The sequence below is a fragment of the Rhopalosiphum padi genome, chromosome 1 (assembly GCF_020882245.1).
Source record: "Rhopalosiphum padi isolate XX-2018 chromosome 1, ASM2088224v1, whole genome shotgun sequence".
Taxonomy (NCBI): Eukaryota; Metazoa; Arthropoda; class Insecta; order Hemiptera; family Aphididae; genus Rhopalosiphum; species Rhopalosiphum padi.
The window spans coordinates 64,869,748-64,892,803 of NC_083597.1; the positions used below are offsets into that span (position 1 = coordinate 64,869,748).

The window sequence follows — 23,056 nt, forward strand, 5'->3', positions numbered from 1 at the left end:
TGAGTACTAAAATAAATATACTAAACTACAGTTCTACGTTTACGAACAGTTGTAATTGTCACTTTGTTAAATGCTTTTTACTTGAATATAAAATAAAATATTATACTATATAATATAATAATATTTGAAGTAAATATTTAAAAGAGAAAATTTATCGATATAATATATTAGTAAAACTATATTCACCTAATCACCTTACGTATCAAATATTTATTAAATAAATATTTGTACTTTGTAGATTGTTTACAGTTATGTAATTTACTGTTGGTATAAACAGTAAGATTAAATATTCATCCGGACCCTATCGTATAATAAAAAATTATTGATCTGCAATCGATTGTAATACTATAACTGCAGTATTTGTTAAACATACCTAGCTTTAAAATTTATTAAAATTTAACATTTCTAAAAAAAACTTAGATAGGACCTAGGAGTAAACGATTAGGTTTGACATTAAATTGGTACAAAAGATGATTGTTGAATTAATGAATTAAAAGTTCAAACACTTCAAACAATACACTCGATTGTGAATTATACTCGACAATTCAATGTCTATACAAGTGGCTATAGGTTACAAACATATTATTGTGTTAATTGAAAAACACAGTTCTAATAATGGCTTTATCTACAACACATATAAAATATACTATGTTCCTATTTATTTGAACATTAACCTTATCTATTGATTTACACTTAATTGTATAGGTATATATAAATAAATTATAAGAACAGTACATACATATAGATTAGATATAGGTATACGTTTAATAACTAATGTGATTTATTATGATGGATTTGTATTTTGTATTCATGATTTTCATCGAATGACGACGATTTTTGTATTAATATTAGATTTATATTACGATATACTATACCTAGTATAATAGTTATCTTATTGCGGTATTAAAATAATACGCAATTCTAAAAATTGAATTTATTAATAAATTATAAATACTTATATAAAATATTGCATAAGTAGTATTCAAATAATTATTTATACTGAAGTACAACACGCTGCAGTAGGCGAACGAATTTTCTATACTATTTAATATTTCATGAATATTCATGCAAACTAGGTATTTAGTAGACATTTAATAACGTATATTTGTATACACTATCTATACAAATTTAATACAATGACCAACTTACAAGAAGTGAAATTTTAAATTTGTTGAATTATTATACTTTTACAGTCAAACACATAACAATAGAATATCGCCAATAAACTAGGTTCAACATATCACATATCGACATATCGTTAAAAAAAAATTATATTTTAGGTAGAATGAATAGATTATATGAACTAAGTTCAATTTTTTGAAAGAAAAATGTAAAATTACAAAAACTATTACTTATTGGTAAAGATCTGTGGCCTAAAAGAGCTTATCCCTCCCCAAAAAAGCCCACCAAGCCCCTTTAAAAATGATTGCAAAAGTAATAACATTTTGTAGTTTCATACATCAAATTCTTAAAAAAGAAATGCAGCAAACATAATTTATAATATTTTAGATTCTAAGCGTAGCAATCATCAGTTTTGTGGACAGTAAAATATGGGGTGGTTTTTGGTAGTGAATTTTGATCTAGTTGGTATTTTAGTGAGTCAAAAATAAAAAATTCCTAGTACTTTTTTTTATTATCGAAAAAAATAAGTTAAAATGAGAATTATTTGGTTTTGTTTTTTTAGTTTAACTGACTTTACGTATAAACGAATATTAAGTAACCGAATGTACTTGAAATTTTCACCAAATGTTTTATGTTTATATTATTTTTTTATATTCACGATAAAATGTTCAAAATATTTCGACTATTATTGTTATTTAGACATGAGAAATTATCAATTTTTAAAATTTTTCTTTTTAGAAATGTTGATAAGGTTAGGTTAGGTTGCTGGGTCCCATGAGAGATCCCACAAATTTATGTTTTATACTATGAACCTAATTTAACTTATTTTTACTCTTTTCTGGTATTTATAAAAATATGTTAATAAATTCTGAGTTAACTAGTCGATTAGTGTATATTATATGATATTATAAATATACATAAATATACATTATTATAATAATTAAATAAATAAATGCAATATTCCATAATACTATCACAAGTAAAATAAATTACTTTAATAATTATATCATAAAATAAGTATACACATACTATATAGTATATACCTACTATACTTAGTGATATAGACTCCGCTTAGAATCGTTTTTCGTTTACAATGAATAATGATATATCGTTGAATTTCAAATTTAATAAATATAATAGTGACCCATAAATCATAATGTACTTATTAAAGCAAAACCGTATCATAATAAAACGGTATAATATTATAAATGTATTTATGTTAAAAATATAAAAATATAATATACATATACCTGTACTATGTGTATGTTATTAAATATGGAAATAAAATAATTATTGATAGTTATTTAATTTCAATATTTGGTTTGATGCATTCATATTATTTGAATATAAAATTTAAAAAAATGTGTACAGTAATAAACTAATAGTCTTTGTTATAATATGACGTCATAATCATTGTACTTGCTGTTTCAAATTACGATAAATTACATGCATAATTATCCACTAAAGAAATGATAGGACTCAGTCTTTGGCCATAGATTTTTTAATCCTCATACTCAGTTGCACTTGATTGTTAAACTATAATTTATATTATAATATAATAATTGTTTCAAATAACTTGTTGTTAATTATTATGTTTACCAAGTATTTATTTATCATTTACAATTTTGTTACAATAGTCCGTTAAATAAGTAAATAATAAATTAATCTAAATGATTTATTATGTTTAATATTTTATCTTATATTTTAAGTTATTTAAACAAATAATATTTTATTATAGGCTCATGAATTTGTGATAATATCCAACATAATATAACGTGGGCAAATTATTATTGTTTTAAATTAAATATTACAATGTAATACATTTCTATAGGTACATCATTATTAAACTTATAGCACAATAAGAAAAATTAATTGATTTATATAAAGCATTATAAACAGTTAAAAAATAACTAAATTAAATGATTATATAATGATTAGATATATATTGAAAACCAGGAAAACATTAATTTCTATAAATGATTGATAAATTAATAATTATTTAACGAGTATATAAATTAATTCAGGAAAATATTACACAGATGCTTGAAGTACTTATTATTCGTTATTATTTAATGAATGTATATATTAAAGACTACATTTACAAAATAATTAAATAAAGCTTCGAAGTTAGCGATTTTTTAAATATACTGATATCAGCTAAAAATTCACTTTGATATTATATTAATAATATTAATAAAAATAGTTTTCATAACTAACTTTAATTTTATTTTGATGTACGAAATATTTAAATTAAGTTATTTTAAAAGATATACATGCGTAAATAACAGAAAACAGCTTTAATAATATAGTTTTTTTAAAAGTTATTTAAAAGAACTGCCTATTTTTATTAAATATTTTATGACATATTTTGAATAAATTAGTTGCTAGAATACTCCTATTGTCGTAAAGTTTATATATCACTATATTAAATTAAATTATATAATGTTTAAAATATTTTATTTAATAAATACAATATTCAGATCAAAGGATTAAAACTAATTAAATTACTTTATGATTACGATGTATCTTAAATATTTAATAAAATTGTTTTTTTAAAGTTTTAAGTTTATCAAAAAATAAAAATGTGAATGTATCATGAACTCAAGTACAATAGCTACCTTATTATGCTGTGTATTTGATGACTATAAACTCACAATTAATGTATTATTTTATCTTGAATCTTGATACGTATGCGTGTATAAGAATCAAGTATCTATGTGTCTTTGTCAATTTAGTATTTACAAGATACGTGTGAAGTGTTTTAGAAGGACATTAGCAAATTATCAAGGTTTTACACCGGAATAGCCGAATAGTTTATACCTACAGTTATATTGGTTTGTTGCATTTTCGTTTTTTATAGTTATTTAAATTATTTAAAATTTTTAAAAATTATATTAGGTTTAAAATTGTACTTAAGTACAATATAATTGAACACTTGTATAGTTGTATCTACAGATAACCAATTAAACCTTTAACTCGTACATAACCTTAAAAGCGTTAGTAAATGGTTGACAACAATCATAACCGGAATCAACCACTTTAAATTTTAATACTAACTCCAGTTGTATAAATTATTATTAGCCTTGTTAGATTTGTCAACAAGACTATACTATGTTATTTATATTATATTTTTTTCATAAATATTATTATTTATACTAGAGACAATATCAAGGCTTAAGAAAGATAACCTAACCGAGAAACAAGAATACAAAGTATTTTATTGATAGGTACGTCAAAGTTAAAACTTAGGATCATCTGAGATATATCAACACAAATAAATATATCTAAGTAATAATATTATACACGTATTACATACTTTGATATACCTACCGCTATATATACTATAGATTAAGCTAGAATTCTTCTAAATTAAGATTAACACAAAAAAAAATAAAATAAAAATATATTTGTTAAAGACTAGAACGTAATCATAAATATTATCATGAAAAGATATTCGTAGTAAAAATAATTTAGTTTAATGGTAACTGGATAATGTTGGTTGGGAGGTATGTGTCGTTAACATAACAGTGATCCATTATCCTATCATTCTCGCAAGAATCCGCAGTAAAAGTTAAAATCTCGTACACGACTAATGATATACCAGATGCAGCTACTATTGTGCCGAACAGTGCCAAACAATATGCAGGAATCTAAAGTAAAAAAAAATATTAAATACATTATACTATTCAATTTGGTTATGAAAAACAATAATCAACATTTATATTATATTTTAAATATAATAGCAGACTACTAAAAATAATTATTAGAACATTTTGGACTTTTTAAATAGACCTTAGATTTTTTATTGATGTTCAAGTACCTTAAACTTAAAATAATATTACGACTACTTTGAAATATTTATGTTTAATTATAATATTGTATAAATTAGATATCACAAATCAAATATCTTTTTTCAAATATCTGAATTTAAAATATATACTCCCAATATAAATTTTATATTTATTAATTAATAATATATCTATAAAAGTTTTAACTCAAACAAAGTATAAAAAAACTTAAATAAATTAAACATTCAACATTTATAATAACATGTTGTCTTTTGTATATTTATATATCTACAATACTTTGATTTTCTTTAAAATGTTAAATCATAAAGAATTTTTGTTTAATATGTGATTCCAAATCTAATAATTTACATCCTTGCTAATATTATAATATTATAAATAGGATATTACCTTTTCTTTCCATGAGTCATTGGATATTTTAATATAAATAGCTGCTGGTAAAACAAATGCCAATGGAATTGCAGCCACAACTCCCTAATAATAGATAATGATATATATTATTTATAATGTTATAAATGTTATAATTATTATATAAATATATTATGAAAATATTTTTTTTAAATTTAAAAAAATTCCATCCCAAAGAAGTATGAATAAATTTATATTTTTGTAACTTTGAAGCTGTCTGTTTTAATCACAATTACAGAAATCGCTAAAAAGCAAACAATTTTTTTAGTAAAAATATAATACAAAGTGGACAGTGATGTACATGATTGCAAATTATTATTCATCATGTTTCTATATAAAATTTGTATAACAATTTCAAAACCTAAAATCTGTATAAAAAATATATTAAGTATAAGATAAAACTTTCTGTACTGAGCTTATATAAGACTCACTTTGGGACCGGCACAAAGTGACTAGTGAGTCTTATAACCGAATGAATCTTAAAGGCAGTGGTGAAAAAAATTGAATTACATATTTATGAATTTTATTTTACTATATATTTTGCTTTAATTTTAATTTACTTTAATATATAGGTATAATATTACATATTACATATCTATTATTGAAAAAATTTAAAAATTCTGATAAAAAAATTAAAATTATAATACATATTATAAAAATTATTACATATTAATAAAAAATTATAAAAGATGTATGATGTATTTATTATTTATGAAAAAATTTTATAATTTTGGTTTGTTTTGAGTATTAATATTTTGAAAATATATTTCTCGTACTCATATTACAATAACGATAATTGCAAAAAAATGTGAAATTCGATAAAATTTGTTGTAATACACACATTAAAAAGCATGAATTGAAACCAGAAATAACCTAAAAATATGTAATTTTTAAAAACCAATTTATTTCTAAATTTTAACCAAAAATGTTTATTTTTTACGAAATTTGAGTCTTATAACCGAATTTTTTATAATGTATTTGGATACGTCCGGATCGTTCCAGACGATGTTGAATCTAATAAGCGTCTGAACCTAATATCCGTGAGTCTTATAAACGGCGTGCCCTGTATATATTGATATTAGTGAGGAGGTGTGGGGGCAAAGCTTATTTTGCAAAGAAAGATTTAAGCCCTCCCTAAAATTCAATCAAATCTTCGCCTATGATATGTAAACATTTTTGATATGAAGTATTGTTTCTTTAAAAAGTCTAGGCTTTTGCAGACAATCATTTATATAATATTGTTAAATAAAATTGCATTATAAACATGTAAATTAATTAAACTGTTATTATTATAAATACACATACAATTTTATAAATTATTGTATTTTAAATTTAATGAAATAATATGTAGGTAGATAGGTAGTATTAGATACTAAATTTCAAGATGCAAAGAGAGTGAAGCCCTAAATGGTGGTTGGCGTGATTCAACGAGGGTGACAGGATCTTAATCATCCAGGAGTTTGGTGTGCAAAACGAGCGGGGGAGGGGGGTAGAACTTACGAGTTTTTCATAAAATAATCACATTTCATGAAATTTTCTCAGTAACTTAAGAGTTACGATAAAAAGTACATAATACTTACGTTTATTTCTAAGGCTATTCCAAGACATTTAGTGGATATGGAAACAAAGTAAGTTGCCACAAGAATAGAAATCGTAATTATAGCATGTCTTTTTTTCGACATTGGAATGGGATCGGTGCCACCCCTAAGCGTTTGATCGACAACAGCCTTAGTGACCATACATTCCAACGGGAATGTGAGTAGCGTTATTAATGAAAACAACAACCTTGATATGTTGATTAAATCATCGTTCCAACAATAGTTTTCCAACAAATCACCTATAAGTTTAACATCGTAGATACAACATATATTTATGCAGCGTTATCCATTTTTGAAAAGAAAACCAACGTACCTTGAGTGAGATCACCAAATGTAGCATATCCAACTAGTCCAAATGCAACCATAAGCAAGAACGATATTGAGACAGCGACATGTGTAACACAGTTCCAAATAGTTTGACTTGCTCCTTCGATGGAGTCGTACAATAAAAACACGTTGTGGTGGCACATAAAACCTAAATAATAAAAGAAAAAACCATAATTATACGAGTTAGATTAGTGTTTAGTGGTATACACTAATCGCACTGTATAAGTGCTATTCCTTTCAAAGGTAACACGAAATATTTTAGTCCAGTGACCTCAAATTGATATGGAGAAGATAGGGAAAACCTAAATATACATTTTTTGATGATTTTCAAATTTTTATATCTTTTAGTGTACGCGTGCACAATACAACTTTCATTTTTTTAAATAGCAACAGATGTTAACCCGAATTGTTTTAAATTATTTTTACCTCTTAACCATGGCTCTAAAACCAAAATTGACTGAATGACAACGAGAAAATCATTTTTCAAAATTTTTCGATTTCACAAAATTGAAAAAAATTAAAACTGGTATTCAAAATTGAAATCAAAATCAAACAAAAATTAAAAACGGTATTCAAAATCAAAATCGAAAAAATAAAAAACCGGTAACCAATATTGAAATCAAAATCGAAATTTTTTTTTCGGTTTCAAGCCCTGAAAAAATGTTTTAATTTAAATATTGAATTTTTTAACGATTATCTTATAATTTAACAAATTTCCATGTAATTCCGCGTAATTTAAATATAACATTTTAAATACTTGTGTAGAAATTCAAAAAGAACATATTTTAGCAGCTACTCAAATGGAAGCAATGCGTCGTCTACAGTTGTGCAGAGAGAATGACGGATTAAATTTTGAACCATTTGTAAGATAGGTATTGGCATATTAATTAATTTTTATTTTTAAATAATAGAAATTAAAAATGTTGTATCAAATCGTTTACACGCTATTCTTAGTACATAAAACAAAATTTGAGATAAGCGTATACTTCAAATAAAATAAAAAAATAATTTATTCAATGTCTAAAAATATATTAGAAGTGAAAAAAAATATGCAGAATCGCACAAAAATTTGTAAAAATCATAGGATAATCGGCGAAAAATTCAATGATTTAAATTAAAACATCTACTCGTTGTCATTCAGTCATTTTTAGTTTTAAAGCCATGGTTAAAAGGTAAAAATGACTTAAAAAAATTTGGACGATCCGAATTTTGTATTGAAAACATCTGTTGCTATTTAAAAAAATGCAAGTTGTATTGTGTATCAGTGTATGCGTACATTGGAAGATATAAAAATTTTGAAAATCATCAAAAAATGTGTAATTAGGTGTTCCCTATCTTCTCCCAGAAATCCCATATCAATCTAAGGTCACTGGACTGAAATATTTCGTGTTACATTTTAAAGGAAACACGCTGTATATAGTCATACATATGTAGGTAATTAATGACGGCATTTATACATGTGCAAAATACTACTGCGGTAAAAGAAATTTCTAATTAATTTTTTTTATAAAATATTGTGTCAGAGTATTTAATTATAAAATAAAGGATTACATAAAATATAACAACAAGTTTTTTTAAATTTAATTTTAACATTTAATAATATATTTTGTATGAGTGATTAATTTTGTTATTTATTCTGAACTATTTTTTTTATTTGCTATCATCTATATGGAATGAAATTGGTTATACATATATTTAAGTTTATACGTGCCATATTATGCATATCGATCAATCATATAATATTAGATAGTTTTAATATCTAAATACACTCATTATATTTTGCGTAATGTACATTGTCATAATAGAATTGATACGAATATTTCTGGGATATAAAATTCCGTTTTCCTTTATACTATGAATATGTATTGTTTTAAAAATATTTTGTCCGATAATGTCATAAAAGTCAATATTTACAATAATAAATATACTATATAGATAAGAGCAAATATTACCGAATGACATTATTCCAATAGCTTGAATCGCACCAGGCCGAACAAAATCCCATGTGCTAATGTTACCGACATTGGTTACTGTAGACCTATTGAAATTAAAAAAGTGGGACAGGGGAATTTTTTTGAAATTTAATAATCATGTACAGGTGTTAGGTAAGAGTACATACTGATATATAATTTAGTGTGACGGCTTACATAACTTCGTGTAGAGATTCGTATCTGATGACTATAGTCACAAAGATAACTAAAACCATGATGAACGACACAATAGATGCTTTTGCCAGTCTTGCAACATTTCTTAGCATACACAAAGGGGCCGTGATAAAAATTGTAGCCATTGCTATGACGAAATACCGTTGGGCAAATATAGAGTCATGTGGCAACGAAAACAGCCGAATCAAGACCTTTGTTGCAGTGTCCCCGACGATTATGTTATAGCTTATCATCGCTGTAAAAAGATACATTTGAATACAATTTTAATCGTAGGTACTAAGTACAGGCTTAACAGACTCAACGTATGATTTAACTATATATATTGTTATATATAACATTATAGCTACTGATATACATAGAATATGATAGTTAATCTTATATTTTTTTAATTCGTAATAAAAAATTTAATACATTTATATATTATATTACATAATCCTAATGTCAATACGTAGATACTTATTGCAAATAAATATTTTATTAAAATTACATATTACATCACAATGTAAATTACTTACTATAATTAGTAATTAGTAATTACCTATATGTATTTTGTATTGTTATAACTCATAATATAATATGTGATGAAATATATACACGATATATGGAGTTAAATTAAAAATAATTTGGTTTGTAATAAACTTAAAAATAATAATGTGAATGTGCAGAGGGTATATTTAAACTTTTGGTATTAAATAGTATTATAATATTATATACCTACATGAATTCCAAGAAAATATTAATTTTATTTATGTATAATTTTGAGTGGATATGTATGAAATTAATATTAATTAGTAAGTATACCAGGCTACACATCTAAATATTTATTAATTTATAGTTGTTTAATATTTAATTAGTAATGATTAAATTGTTAATAATTATTATTAAAACTTTAAATTATTTTAGTTAAATAAATAAAATAAATATAATTTTATTTAGCTACAATCGACTTTTCACATTAGCAAAACTTAGTATAAGGCTATATTAAAGAGGTATCTTTACTACTATATCTATATAAGTACATATCTTTAAAATATTGTTATGAACTAAGTATAAGGAACAACTAATATAAATACTTTAGTCTATAATTAAGACTAGTATTACACTAAGTACTATACTAGAACAGATATTGATTAAATTAGTTTAATTGGCCTTCCTACTCCCACAACAAGCTTGTTTACAGCAATATTAATTTATAATGTGTAATGTAAAGTATAACTATTGACGTTTTCAATGTGAATTTGAAATAATTCAACGAAGTTAAATCTAATGGCACCGAACTTTATGCTGGCGTGTAGCAAGGAAATGTGGCAATATTGCAATAATAATATTATAATATTATAATAGTTTTAAAAAGTCTTTTTATATTTTACTAATAAAATTACTAAATTATAACCACAAACGTATTAGACTTGATAACTTTTGTTCAATTTTTTTAAAAGGTTAATGTGTTTTTTTGCGTAAAATAATTTTATAACATTTGTACAAACATTAAGTCACAATACTCATACACACTTTTAGAATCATTCAAATACGATATTTACACAGGTTTAATCAAAGTTGTTAAACATTGACAGATCTAAGCAATACAATGAAATAATATTATGGGTCTTATATTATTTATTGGCTATTATATTATACTATTTTTTATTCGAACAACGTTGACGCCTGGTGGCTAATATCCAAATATTCAAGCCTAATATATATTAAGGACTATAGGTATATATACGTATATACGAGTATATAAATACATATTATATATATGGACAAAAAAATAAACTAATAATTTATTAAGTTTAAATGATCCTAAATTTTTAAAATGTTGGTTTTATATTATTCACTATTACATATTATGTATAATATTATTTAGTTATATTTTATCATTATAAGTAAAAAAAAGAGTTATTGTCATAAAAATTAAATAAAAACATAGGTTAAAATTAAAAGGAAATACATAAATATACTTATTCATATATATATTATACATAAAAAAAAATAGAACTATGAAAAAAAATTTTATTTTTTTCAAAAATATAGTATAATAATAACATCGGGTATTAAAACAAAATATAAAATAACGTGTGTGTGAGGTACTATGAAAGATAGCGCATATGAGTACACGACGTTGGACGTAGTATGATGAGTGATGCCGTCATGGTAGTGTAAATTAAAAAAAAAAAAACAGGAAGTTGCTCCGCTGTATAGACGTATGGTACACATAAGTTTCGAGTGTACTTTGTTATTGAGTAGATCACAATAATGGATGTGTTAAATTTAAATTAAATTATAAATCATTGCATATTATCAAAAACGATTCTGAGCGGAAACAGTTTGTCAGACTTCACTTCTAATGATATTTTATAATTTATGCTTATCACTATAACTCACTATTGGGGTAGATTATATTCTAATGTAAAATTAATAAGTATGTAGTATATATGAATATATATATGAATGTCCCCAGTGCATTCATTTTTTACCATAATAATCACATATGGTTTGACAGGAAAATCGGATAAAGCTATAATCAAACTTTTTAATTTTATTGTATACACTATACACGTAAATCAAAAAATATTTTGTATGTGTTAGCAATTTTTTTGAAGGTTAACGATAAAATAAAAGTGTTTAAGTTTTGCATAATGTCGGTGATAAATGAAAACACGTTGTGGACCTGCAAATGTATATTATTTACGTAGATCCTATGAGTATTAATACGGTTATTATTAACATATTTCGAGTGCATTAACGAATTAATCTATAGTCAATAGTCATTAGTCATTACTCATTATTATTCATAATTCTTATGATATTTAATTTTAAATTGACAATAATATGTAACATGAATTATTACCACCCTAGATGCATTTAAGTTGAATACTGCATCATGTGTGAGTATAATGCACTATTATTATTCTAATTTTATAATTACTAAAAAGCTAAAGCTTGATTATTAAGAAAATATAAAATTTAAATATTCACAAAATAGTATTCATAACATTGTATGTATATATATATATATATATTATACGATGTAAAATTTTTAATGTATACGTATATAATTTCCAAATTAAAATTATGTTTTTAAGATAAAGTATGATATTTAATTTGTATATGCATAATTTGTAGTTAAATCATAACAATTAACAATATAAGTTGTTCTACAATCTATATTTTGAGTTACCTAAATTTTAAAATTATACAATCCTATTTAAGGTTTATTCAGAAATTAGTTATAGTTGTATCATAACGCCAATATTTTAAGCTTGAGTTAAAACTTAAGAATACTATTTATGTTTAATTTTCTTTTTATTATATGATACTTACCTATAAAAGGATAAATAAATTGTAGAAAGGATAAAACTACGAAACCATATCTGCCAAAAGCAGATTTCATTAATGATTGATATGAAAAAGAACCACTTATGTGTGCACTCCTCAACATAAGAACTAATGAGTAATCAGTGACAATCGCTACCAATGCCAATAATATAACTCCCATTCCGACACCAGCCAAATTAAACGCATATGGTATACCTAAAACAAATTAAATTAAATTATGTATTATGTACAATTATAAATTTAAAGTGATTATATTCTTCTTATCGACGGGACACGTGGAGTGATGTATATGTCATATTTTATAACTTATATGAATAAGATATAAGTATAATTATTGACTTTGCCAATATTTTTCTAATTTAATCAGTAAGTATGAGTTTTTATGTAACTAAAACTAAGCCCACGCGTGAATCAATCCACTTATGTGTTATAGTGTGTAACCACCTCAACTTTAAATTTCAACATAATATATTTATTTGACAACAATTTTAATTATTCGTTTTTATTTTATTAATATAAAATATTGTAGTTACGTATATATAAATTTTTATAGTAAAAATGTATATGTATTTGATGACTATTTTAGAAACAGAATATATTTAAGGTTCTAAATAGGACGAGAAATCGTGGAAGCTATTACTTAGCTGTTACTCTGTTTTGGTATGCTTTTTCTGTTAAAATATATACTAAATATAAGTAGTTTAAAAGTTTTTAGTAGAATATTTTTTTGATGATTAGAAATGTTTGCATAAGATGTATTTGTCAAAGTACGTAAAAAATTGAATATTTTTTTGGTCATCAAATATTATTTGGTATTTTTAATTGTGTTTTATTATGTAGTTTATTGATGATTTATAGTGTCTTTCGGTGTAATATAATTTCTAAATATCAAGGAAGTAACATTCTAATACATAGATAATAATGATATAATATTGTCTTCTATTATACATCATTTATACCATATAGTTAAAAACTTATATTAAAATAACCTAAATGTATTGATTTAATAACTGTGATGCGTGTGAGTGTATATATAACTCAAACGTGATATAATTTTTAAGAATTCAATTTGTAAATTGTATAAACTTTAACAAATTTTAAAAATTATACGAGTATTTATCTAAGAAAAGATCCAATAAGTTTTAAAATAAGTAACTACTATACACTAAAATATCAATAGAAAATATAATTAGGTAAAATGACATTTCTAGAATTATATTTGTTGCCAAATTTAAACAAAATATCATCGTAAAATATATATACGCTTAGTAACTGGTATTTAAAATCTCCTAAACACTATTTCATATATTTTTTACAAGAATAAATTACCAATTTGTGGTACCTATTATGGACATTCTATTGATTTTACAATAAAGCGTGTCATTTATTTTTTTTAAACATTTTTTGATTTTAGTTAATAAACGGCCTCGTATTATTAAACTTAATTTAACCTAATGAAATCATGCCATATTTATCATCATAAATAGTAGATACATATTTAGATGTTATACAAATTTGAACTGATTTATTTTAATATTTATAACCATACAAGCGTGATTAATTACGTGTTTGTACGACAATATTGTTTGAATATATCGTATTAAGTAAGGCTTAAGATAGAAATTTAAATCCATAATAGATTGTTTTATAATTTTTTGGTTTATTAGAAAAATTGTATTTTTTTAGTTAAGTAATACAAATAGTTGGTAATAAATTATTCTATACATTGAAAATATGAAAAAATAAAAATAGAAAGTTATATTATAATTTTTCAAAGTATTTTAAAATTATTTATTTTAAAATTTTATTTAATAATATTATTCAATTAGTGAATTCTATGATGATATTGAGTTGTTTAAGAACTCGATTTTTATATTTAAATAATTTAACGGAAAACGCAGATTTTGTATGGATTTACAGTGTGTACACAGAAGGTATATATTTATATTTTATGATTTATAAATGTAATTTAATTCAATAGAATATTTCAAAGTTTATCGTAAATATATAAAATTAAAAAGTACAAGTGTAATTGTAATGTTTTATTACTATATATTATACTTTATTATACTATGTATATGGTTTATAGTATTATTGCTAAAACTAAACTAAATTTTTGAAAATACTTTAATTTTTGTATTGTTTTGTTATTTTTGTACCTAATATATAAATATATAATACCTAAATATACTATATAGTAATTAGTAAATACCAATTAGTTGCCCTTACAAAAAAATACTTAAATAGAAATATTTGTAATAGATCATGCCTATTTAGTACTAGTTATAAATTAGAAAACTTGTATTTAATTATACAACTTACCAATAACACCACTACCAATAATTGAGTTGATGTAATTGAAACTCGCAAACTTTGGACAGTTTTTGAGGTTGTCGCCTCCATCCATCGCCTAATAAAAAATACAATCAAAGGTCGATATGTGAAAAATGTATTAATTGAACCCGTCAAAGCAAATTTTTATAAAGATACATATTTTAGATTCATATAGTAATCATCATAATATGTTATCATTGATCATATTATGCTACATACCATGCAATGTTTAAGTCTTAAATAATTGAAAATTATACATTAAACGAATATTTAAATATTTATATGATTTGCTTAATGTACAAGCAGGCGAGTTAAAATTTACTTTAGCCTTACAACGAATATTGTAGAATGAGTTGTATGACATAAATAATATAATTTCAAATTTATTTTACATGCTTATTTTTTTTTATAATTATATATTATTAAAGTTGAACAAATTACATGAATGCAAAATATATGCATTAAGAAATAGTTCCCGTAAATAAATTTTCAATGACAACCCAAATTGTTGCATCATTTGATTAAAAATAATTGTTTACGTTGTAAACTGTATCTAACTTATAAATAATAATTATAGCCTGTTTTATGTTCCAAAGGTGGGCAAGTTAACTATTTTTTTAAATTAAAAATAACTAAGCTAAATTAAAGTTAATTTTAAAATATAAATGAATCTAAGTAACTAAATAAAGTTACTTTTTTTCTAAAATACTCGTTAATATTTTTATCTTATAGAAAGGGAAATAAAATTACTAATTTTAATAAAGTATAATAATATCCAATATACATTTTACTATTTCTAATAACAGACCGATGGTTCGGGTAACAATGACAAAATACTGTCGTCACTGTGCCTGCATAATAGTACTTACAATAACAATAACATTCAATTTTAATACTAAAAAATAACACAAATCAATTTTTTTTTAAAGGTAAACAAGTGCGTACTGCTCTGTTGTACATTTTATGTCTAGTAGGTCACAAGTATGGGTGTGTTAAATTAAAATTTAATGATATACCATTATATATAAAAAATGATTCTGAGCCGACTGAGCCGTAACAGTATATATATATCCCCAAATGATATATTTTTTTAATTTAGCTATTAAAGTAATTTATTTTACTTTTAGTATTAGTAGATTAATATAATTTTATGGAAAATATTGCATTTATTGTATTCTTAAACATCTTAGTATTTAATTATTATAATTATATATATATATATCATATTTATTAACGTAAATAACTCAAAATTTAATAACACCTTTCTGTAAAAGAGTAAAATAGGACATAGGTTCATAGTATAAATTGATATAATATCTTAAAATAAATCAAAAATGAAATTGTGTATAATAAATTAAATAAATATATACGTAAATGTTTTAAGTTTTAACTTCTCACAAAAACTGTTTTTAAATTATTAACATAATAATTAACATATCGTTATTTGTCGTTTAAATAATTAATTTTATGCAAATTTGAAATTTAAATGTCTATAAAAAAATATTGCTTTTATGTATTTAGAATAGAGTATAGACTATTCTATAATTAATGGTATTATTTACTTATGAAGATCAGGGATTCTTTATTGAATTTTCTATTGAGAAATTAAAAAATTATGAGGAGTTTTTTAGTAAATTTTCAAGTATTTTTTAACAGCAAATAATTTTTAATCAAAATTTCAAGAAAAAAAAAATTGAAAAATTCTCATCTCTATAAACAGCTAAAAATAGTTTATTTTGAAAATTTTATTTTATTTAAAAAAAAAGATAATATGAACATTTGATGAAAGTTTCAAGTATCTACGATTATTCGTTATTGAGTTGCGCCAAAAAAAAAAAATAAATAAAATAATAATCCAAAACCTTGATTTCTACAAAATGCCCATTTTTCATTGAATTTTTATTTGTTTTTATTGATTATAACATTTACTTTTAGGAATATTTTACTTTTGACTCCCCAAAGTAATATCTATATTCAATTTTTATTAATCTAAAAAGTGTTTATAGACAAAAAAAAGTACATCATTGTAAAATCGATACATTCATTCCTCTGCTCAGAATTTAAAATATATAGTTCATAATACAATTTGTGAATAACTTTAGTTTTCATAATATAACTATGTTAAGATACAATCAAGTCCTAAGATACATCTGATTTCAGGGGACTGTCCAGACCCCATGAACCCTTTCTGGATACGTGACTGAGGGGACACACTTATTAATTTAACTGTTACCTTTGGGCTTTGGCAGATTTCTAAAGCGAAAAAAATCTGTGGAGGTTGTACTCCCAAAATCCCCATTTTTTATGTACCACTTACCTATTAATATTATTTATATGATCTGGTATTAAAAATACATAAAACTAATTAAATTATTTAAACTGTAATATTATATTATTTGAAAAATATATAGTCAAATACATTCTTTTTAGAAATTCGATTTTAATCTATTTGGAAACTAAAATCCATTCAAATTCTAATGAATCTTTGCTTAACAATTTATCTATATTCAAAGATTAATTATTCTGTCTATATTAATTTGAATTATATTTTTGTATGTGTCACTTCGAAAACTACTAAATATTTAAAAAAATATTATTAATTTTTTTTAATTTTTTTTTTCATATGCAAATTTCAAATTAGGTACTAAATTATTATATAATACTCCAAATAAAATGAAATGAAAATTTTTTTAATTGAATTAAACAAAAATAAAAATTATTCAATTCCTTAACGTCATGTTTTTCATTGATTTTTAATTTTTATGCAAGGTAACATTTATCGAATTATGATGCTTAATACTTTTAATAGTCATATATACGATATGTTGATACTGAATACAGTAGACGAAAAATATTTTTGTTTGACGAAAAGATTATAGGTTCCAAAAACAAAAGAGAAAACGTTAAACGTTGTTTAATAGGGTAGCAGGTCGGATTTATCAATGTCACAAAATACTAACCAAATTTTTAATTTTATGTATATTGGTAATATATTTATATGGAATAGAAATCTAATAGGTATTACATACAGGCATATAGCATACATTTAAATACCGAATAATGGACTAACTATATAAAAATAAATAAATCAATATCGTGGGATGAAGTAAATGGTTTTGTAAATAGTAAATACTTAAAATAGGTATACCTACATTTAATGGTGTTTACATAAATAAACATGGTTCAGAAGATTTAAACGGATCAATTTGAATAAAACGGTTTTTTTTTTGTTTTAAACAGCATAGCTATTTATTTGAATTATAACTATACTTTGCATTTTTATTATTTATAAAATCGTATTTATATTATATGTATTCTGTATTGACTCTATTACTGTAAAGTTATAAATTGTATAAAATATTTTTTATTTAATAAATTTAGGTATGTTTATTCAAATAATCAATGTATAATACTTTAAGACTATATCTATATAAATATTTAATTTTACTGAAATCCGATCTTTTCCTACAGTATGAAAAACTATTTGCAATTTAGTGTTAACAACTTTTTATATAAAAATCAATAAATTATTATCCAAGACTGAAAAGTATCAAATTGTACTTAAAGATTACAAGACAAAATACATACATTAAAGAATAATCATTAATCATTGTACTATCGACAATTTTAGTAAAAGTGTGTTTTTCGAAATCATTAAATATTAATATAATAATATTTATTTAGTTATAATCTTATTTAATTCAATTCTTATTATCGGAATCAATGAATAGTACTGACATTGAAGACAAACTAACTTGTAAAATTTATTAAAGATATCCAAATACCGACAAACCGTTCTCAGTTAACCGAGGGCTGACCTTGGCTTTAGTAAGATTATAATTTGTAAGCGTTTAGATGTGTACCATATAATATTAATTGTTTCTTTTTTTATAGAACTAACGAATAAATATATTATATTATAATTTTTAATTATCAAGTGTTTGAATTTTATTAAATAATTTATAAAATAATTATAGCAATACAAACTTTTTCGTACAGTAATGGATAAAATACGAAAATTTCAATATAATATTTTATATTTTGTATGCGTAGTACGTTATTAAATACGTATTAATAAACTATGTCTATATAATATTACTAGTAGTTTTATACTCACTTTTAAAGTAAATATTAATAACCAATAAGACAAAATAATTTATGCATCTACCTACATTAAATTTGTACAAACTATGGTATGTATCTATTATAGATTTTTATATGAAAATAACAAAATACAAATAAAGTACGTAATATTTATAAACATTATATTTACATAACATTTAGGAAACATTTTTTTTCCCTAAATTAACCCGATATTACATTTAAATTTAAACTTATTTTTATCAGAAAAATATTTTTTGAACATTATTATTTACGAAACTATGTCATATTTGTATAAAATATAAGAATATATTTATACATAATAAAATAACTAAATTTCATTAAAAAGAATTGAGAAAGTTACATAGTATGTGTAATATATTATATATTTAAAGTCCAAATAATATTTTATTATTTGTATTAGATTTTTAGATAATTGCAATACATGTCAACCCAATAATTTATATTTAAACTATTTATATTATTTAAAAATTTTATCTCACCAAGTTAATATATTTATAGGTACAAAGAAATATCTAAAATACTATGATTAATTTAATTCATAAATTTGTATATTTTCTTTTGTTTATTTCTATTTTTATAATTTGATTAAATACGCAATATAAAAATGAATATTATTTAACTAAAAACAAATTAATTGATATTTGATATTGTTTTGGTATACAGTGATGGGTATTTAGTTATTTAATATAGATACCTAGGCACGTTTATAATAATGTCCAAATGTATACGTTAACATTTTTAAAAGATTAATTAAGATATTAATTTATAAATCCTAACCTATTCAATATTCATAATATGTCAATGATTTAAATTTTAAATGCACAATAATTAATATTATCATATTGATACTATTTTCACTTGAGTACTTTAAATGGTAGTTATAAGACAGCCAGCGCAATAAAAATATACTTCTAAAATATATTTATTTAAGTATGCAAAAAAATAGATTGATAGGTGATAAATAGCACGTGACTCGTCAATACCTGCAAGGAGCAGTAAAATGTTAAAAACAAACAAGATTTTTTAAGATGAAAATAAAATAAAAATTATTTTAATTTAAAATATTGTCGTTTGTCCAATATTTACACTACGACTTTAGAATATATTAGTTTGATATGATATATTCTACAGTTCCCAACAGCTATACTTCCAATGGACCCTTTTATTATTCGTTCAGATTATTAAATATACTGAGGGAGAAATTTTGTTTTTGACATTCATTATGCAATTAGATATTTTTCAGTAGAAGGTTAGGTAAGCTTTAAAAATAACGAGCTCTGTAAAAATTTTCTCTATACATATTGATCTTTTAGTTGCAATTTGCATTGGAAAATAATTTATCAATTATTCGCAGTAAACAGCCGCAAGTAATTAATGATTCAATTACGTGTCGGTGTATGTAAACGGTAACCCTTCATATTTTCATGCCTATAGCATGTCCAAAGTTTAAAGCACAATAGAATTAGTTTATTTATAAATAATAATTTTTTTATATACACAGAAACCTGACGTGGGGATGAATCGGACGGCATAGTTAAGTAAATAATTATATCAATAACAATAAAGTGCAGTAAAACTGATGAAATGCAAGAATCATATAAAATACGATATGATATTTTATGCCACTCAAGCGTAAATATAATATTATTATATACGATACAAGCGTGCGTGTAAATTATTGTGCATAGGTATATTATAATTTATAATATATAATTGATCATGACCTGTTGTTGACGCCGCCGCTGCTGGAGTATGTAGCTCGTTTCGTCCATACCGTCCTTCGATGGCGCCACCAGGTATTCCTGGCTGGAGTTGGTCGAGCACATTGTGCCAGCTGTTGCCTACAGTCTTGGAAAACTTCATATATGTGGCACGCGACGACCGCTGACGGGACCGCGCGAATTCGTATTGTGTTCGGATTGCGACGGCGGCGGCGGCAGTACTGTTTGCGCTTGTCGTTTCGCGTTGAGATGAGAATGGCGTGATGTATAGGTATGGCACAGGTACAGGTAGAGTATACGCGTGTATATCGTAATATGACGTACCCATATACTATAATATTGTGTTTTTTTTTATATAGACAGCGACGGTTGTTGCTGTAGCGACGAGAGCGACTCGTTGCAGGTCGGCGGAAACTGTGTGAGGCGTGTTTTCCACGGTTTGGCGCTGCAGATAATACTAGGCGTAATACTATAATATATTATTATCATGTGCACGGAGATAGGCAGCGAAGCTCCTCCCCACCACACCGACGCAAACCGCTTCCGCCGAATTTCCCATCCGCGCGTACACGCACAACAATAATAATATTATAAGCGATAACGCTCATTGCACATGTGTATCATATGTATTTATAAAGGTAATGATATAAATTGGTATACTGTACATTAACAGTTGTACACGCGCTTATGATTTGTATCATTACGATATATTTTTCTCGACCGATAGCGCTGCACGTTTTGCATGTGTGTAAGACTCATTGCGCGAACGACGTAAATATTATGATATGTGCTAATAAAATTGAACAATAATACGCGTGTCACGTGCGTGGAAAAATCACAGTATCCAAAATGTTCACAGCCAAGTCATCCCTCAGAATCCTTAAAAAAAGGTAGATGACTGAGTATGTCACTCTGCTGTACATTAGGTGTCGAGCGGTTCACTGTTATTGATGTGTTAAATTTGAATTCAACGATATACCATTGTTAATGAAAAACAATTTTAAGTAGAAACGGTCATCAGTCTATATCACTAAGTATATTTCGCAGTATATTTTTTGATATAGCTATTAAAGTCATTTATTTTACTTTTAGTATCGCGGTAGGTTAATATAATTTTTTCCGAAAATATTGCATTTATCATATTATTATTTTATTAGTATTTAACTATTATCTATATATATAAATTGGAGCCAAAAATGTATAACAATTCATAAATTGAGTACGGCTGGGCCGATTTGGCTCAATTTTTTTTTAAAAAATGTTTTTGATAATTGATTTTTTGAGTTCCGGAATATTTTTTCGAATTGAAAAAGCTACAGCAAGCTTTAGCTTATAAAATTGTCCATATGACATAATTAATCATTAAAATGGGGCCCCCGGCCAACACCAAAAAAATGGATCAACATGGAGAAAACGATTTTATCGTGGGTTTACCACATGGGTTTAACAACCTTATTACGCTCCTATAATTCTAACAGTAGTGGTGGCCGAATGGGTTAAGGTGTCATTTAAAGAGTAGTGAACCCGCCCAAGGTATCAAAACTTTTTTGCAGTTTTTTTTAAGAGTATTTTCTTTTTGGAAAAAACAACGTTTGCCGGGTCAGCTAGTAATAATATATATTCATATCATATTGCATCAACTAATATTATTCAAAATAGAATAACATATTTCTGCAAATAATGTTAAACAGTAAAAATAGATAAATACTTCATAGTATAAATAGTTAAGAGGACGCCATACCCGCATGTGTTGTCTCTGTCTTACTAACGTACATCATAAGAAATTTCGTTCAGTAGAATACATTTTGTGACGTTAGCTTTAATATTAGAGTAAATTTACCTATTATAAAATTTAAAGGTAAGAATATTATCTAGACAATGACATTTGTTTTTAATGATATTATCATTTTAAAGTGAGTTATGAACATTTTAAAGTTGTTATATATTACATAGCTTTAACTTACATTAAAATAATAATATCATTAAAAGCATATGCCATTGTCTAGATAATATTTTTACCTTTTAATTTTATAATAGGTAAATTTACTCTAATATTAAAGCTAACGTCACAAAATGTATTCTAATGAACGAAAATTTTTTATGATGTACGT

General features: G+C 24.1%; 1 protein-coding gene across 1 annotated transcript; it reads right to left on the reverse strand.

Annotated features, from left to right (window-relative positions):
* Window positions 1-4,508: 4,508 nt before the first annotated feature.
* On the reverse strand, window positions 4,509-21,415 carry LOC132932471 (putative sodium-coupled neutral amino acid transporter 11). The gene is made up of 9 exons (XM_060998859.1): window positions 20,949-21,415; window positions 15,088-15,175; window positions 12,751-12,960; window positions 9,409-9,661; window positions 9,214-9,299; window positions 7,248-7,409; window positions 6,917-7,173; window positions 5,319-5,402; window positions 4,509-4,772 (listed from the first exon to the last, which is right to left on the reverse strand). Exons 1-9 carry the CDS (start codon window positions 21,048-21,050, stop codon window positions 4,593-4,595), a joined length of 1,422 nt encoding a protein of 473 aa, XP_060854842.1. The 5' UTR covers window positions 21,051-21,415; the 3' UTR covers window positions 4,509-4,592.
* Between the last annotated feature and the right edge of the window lie 1,641 nt (window positions 21,416-23,056).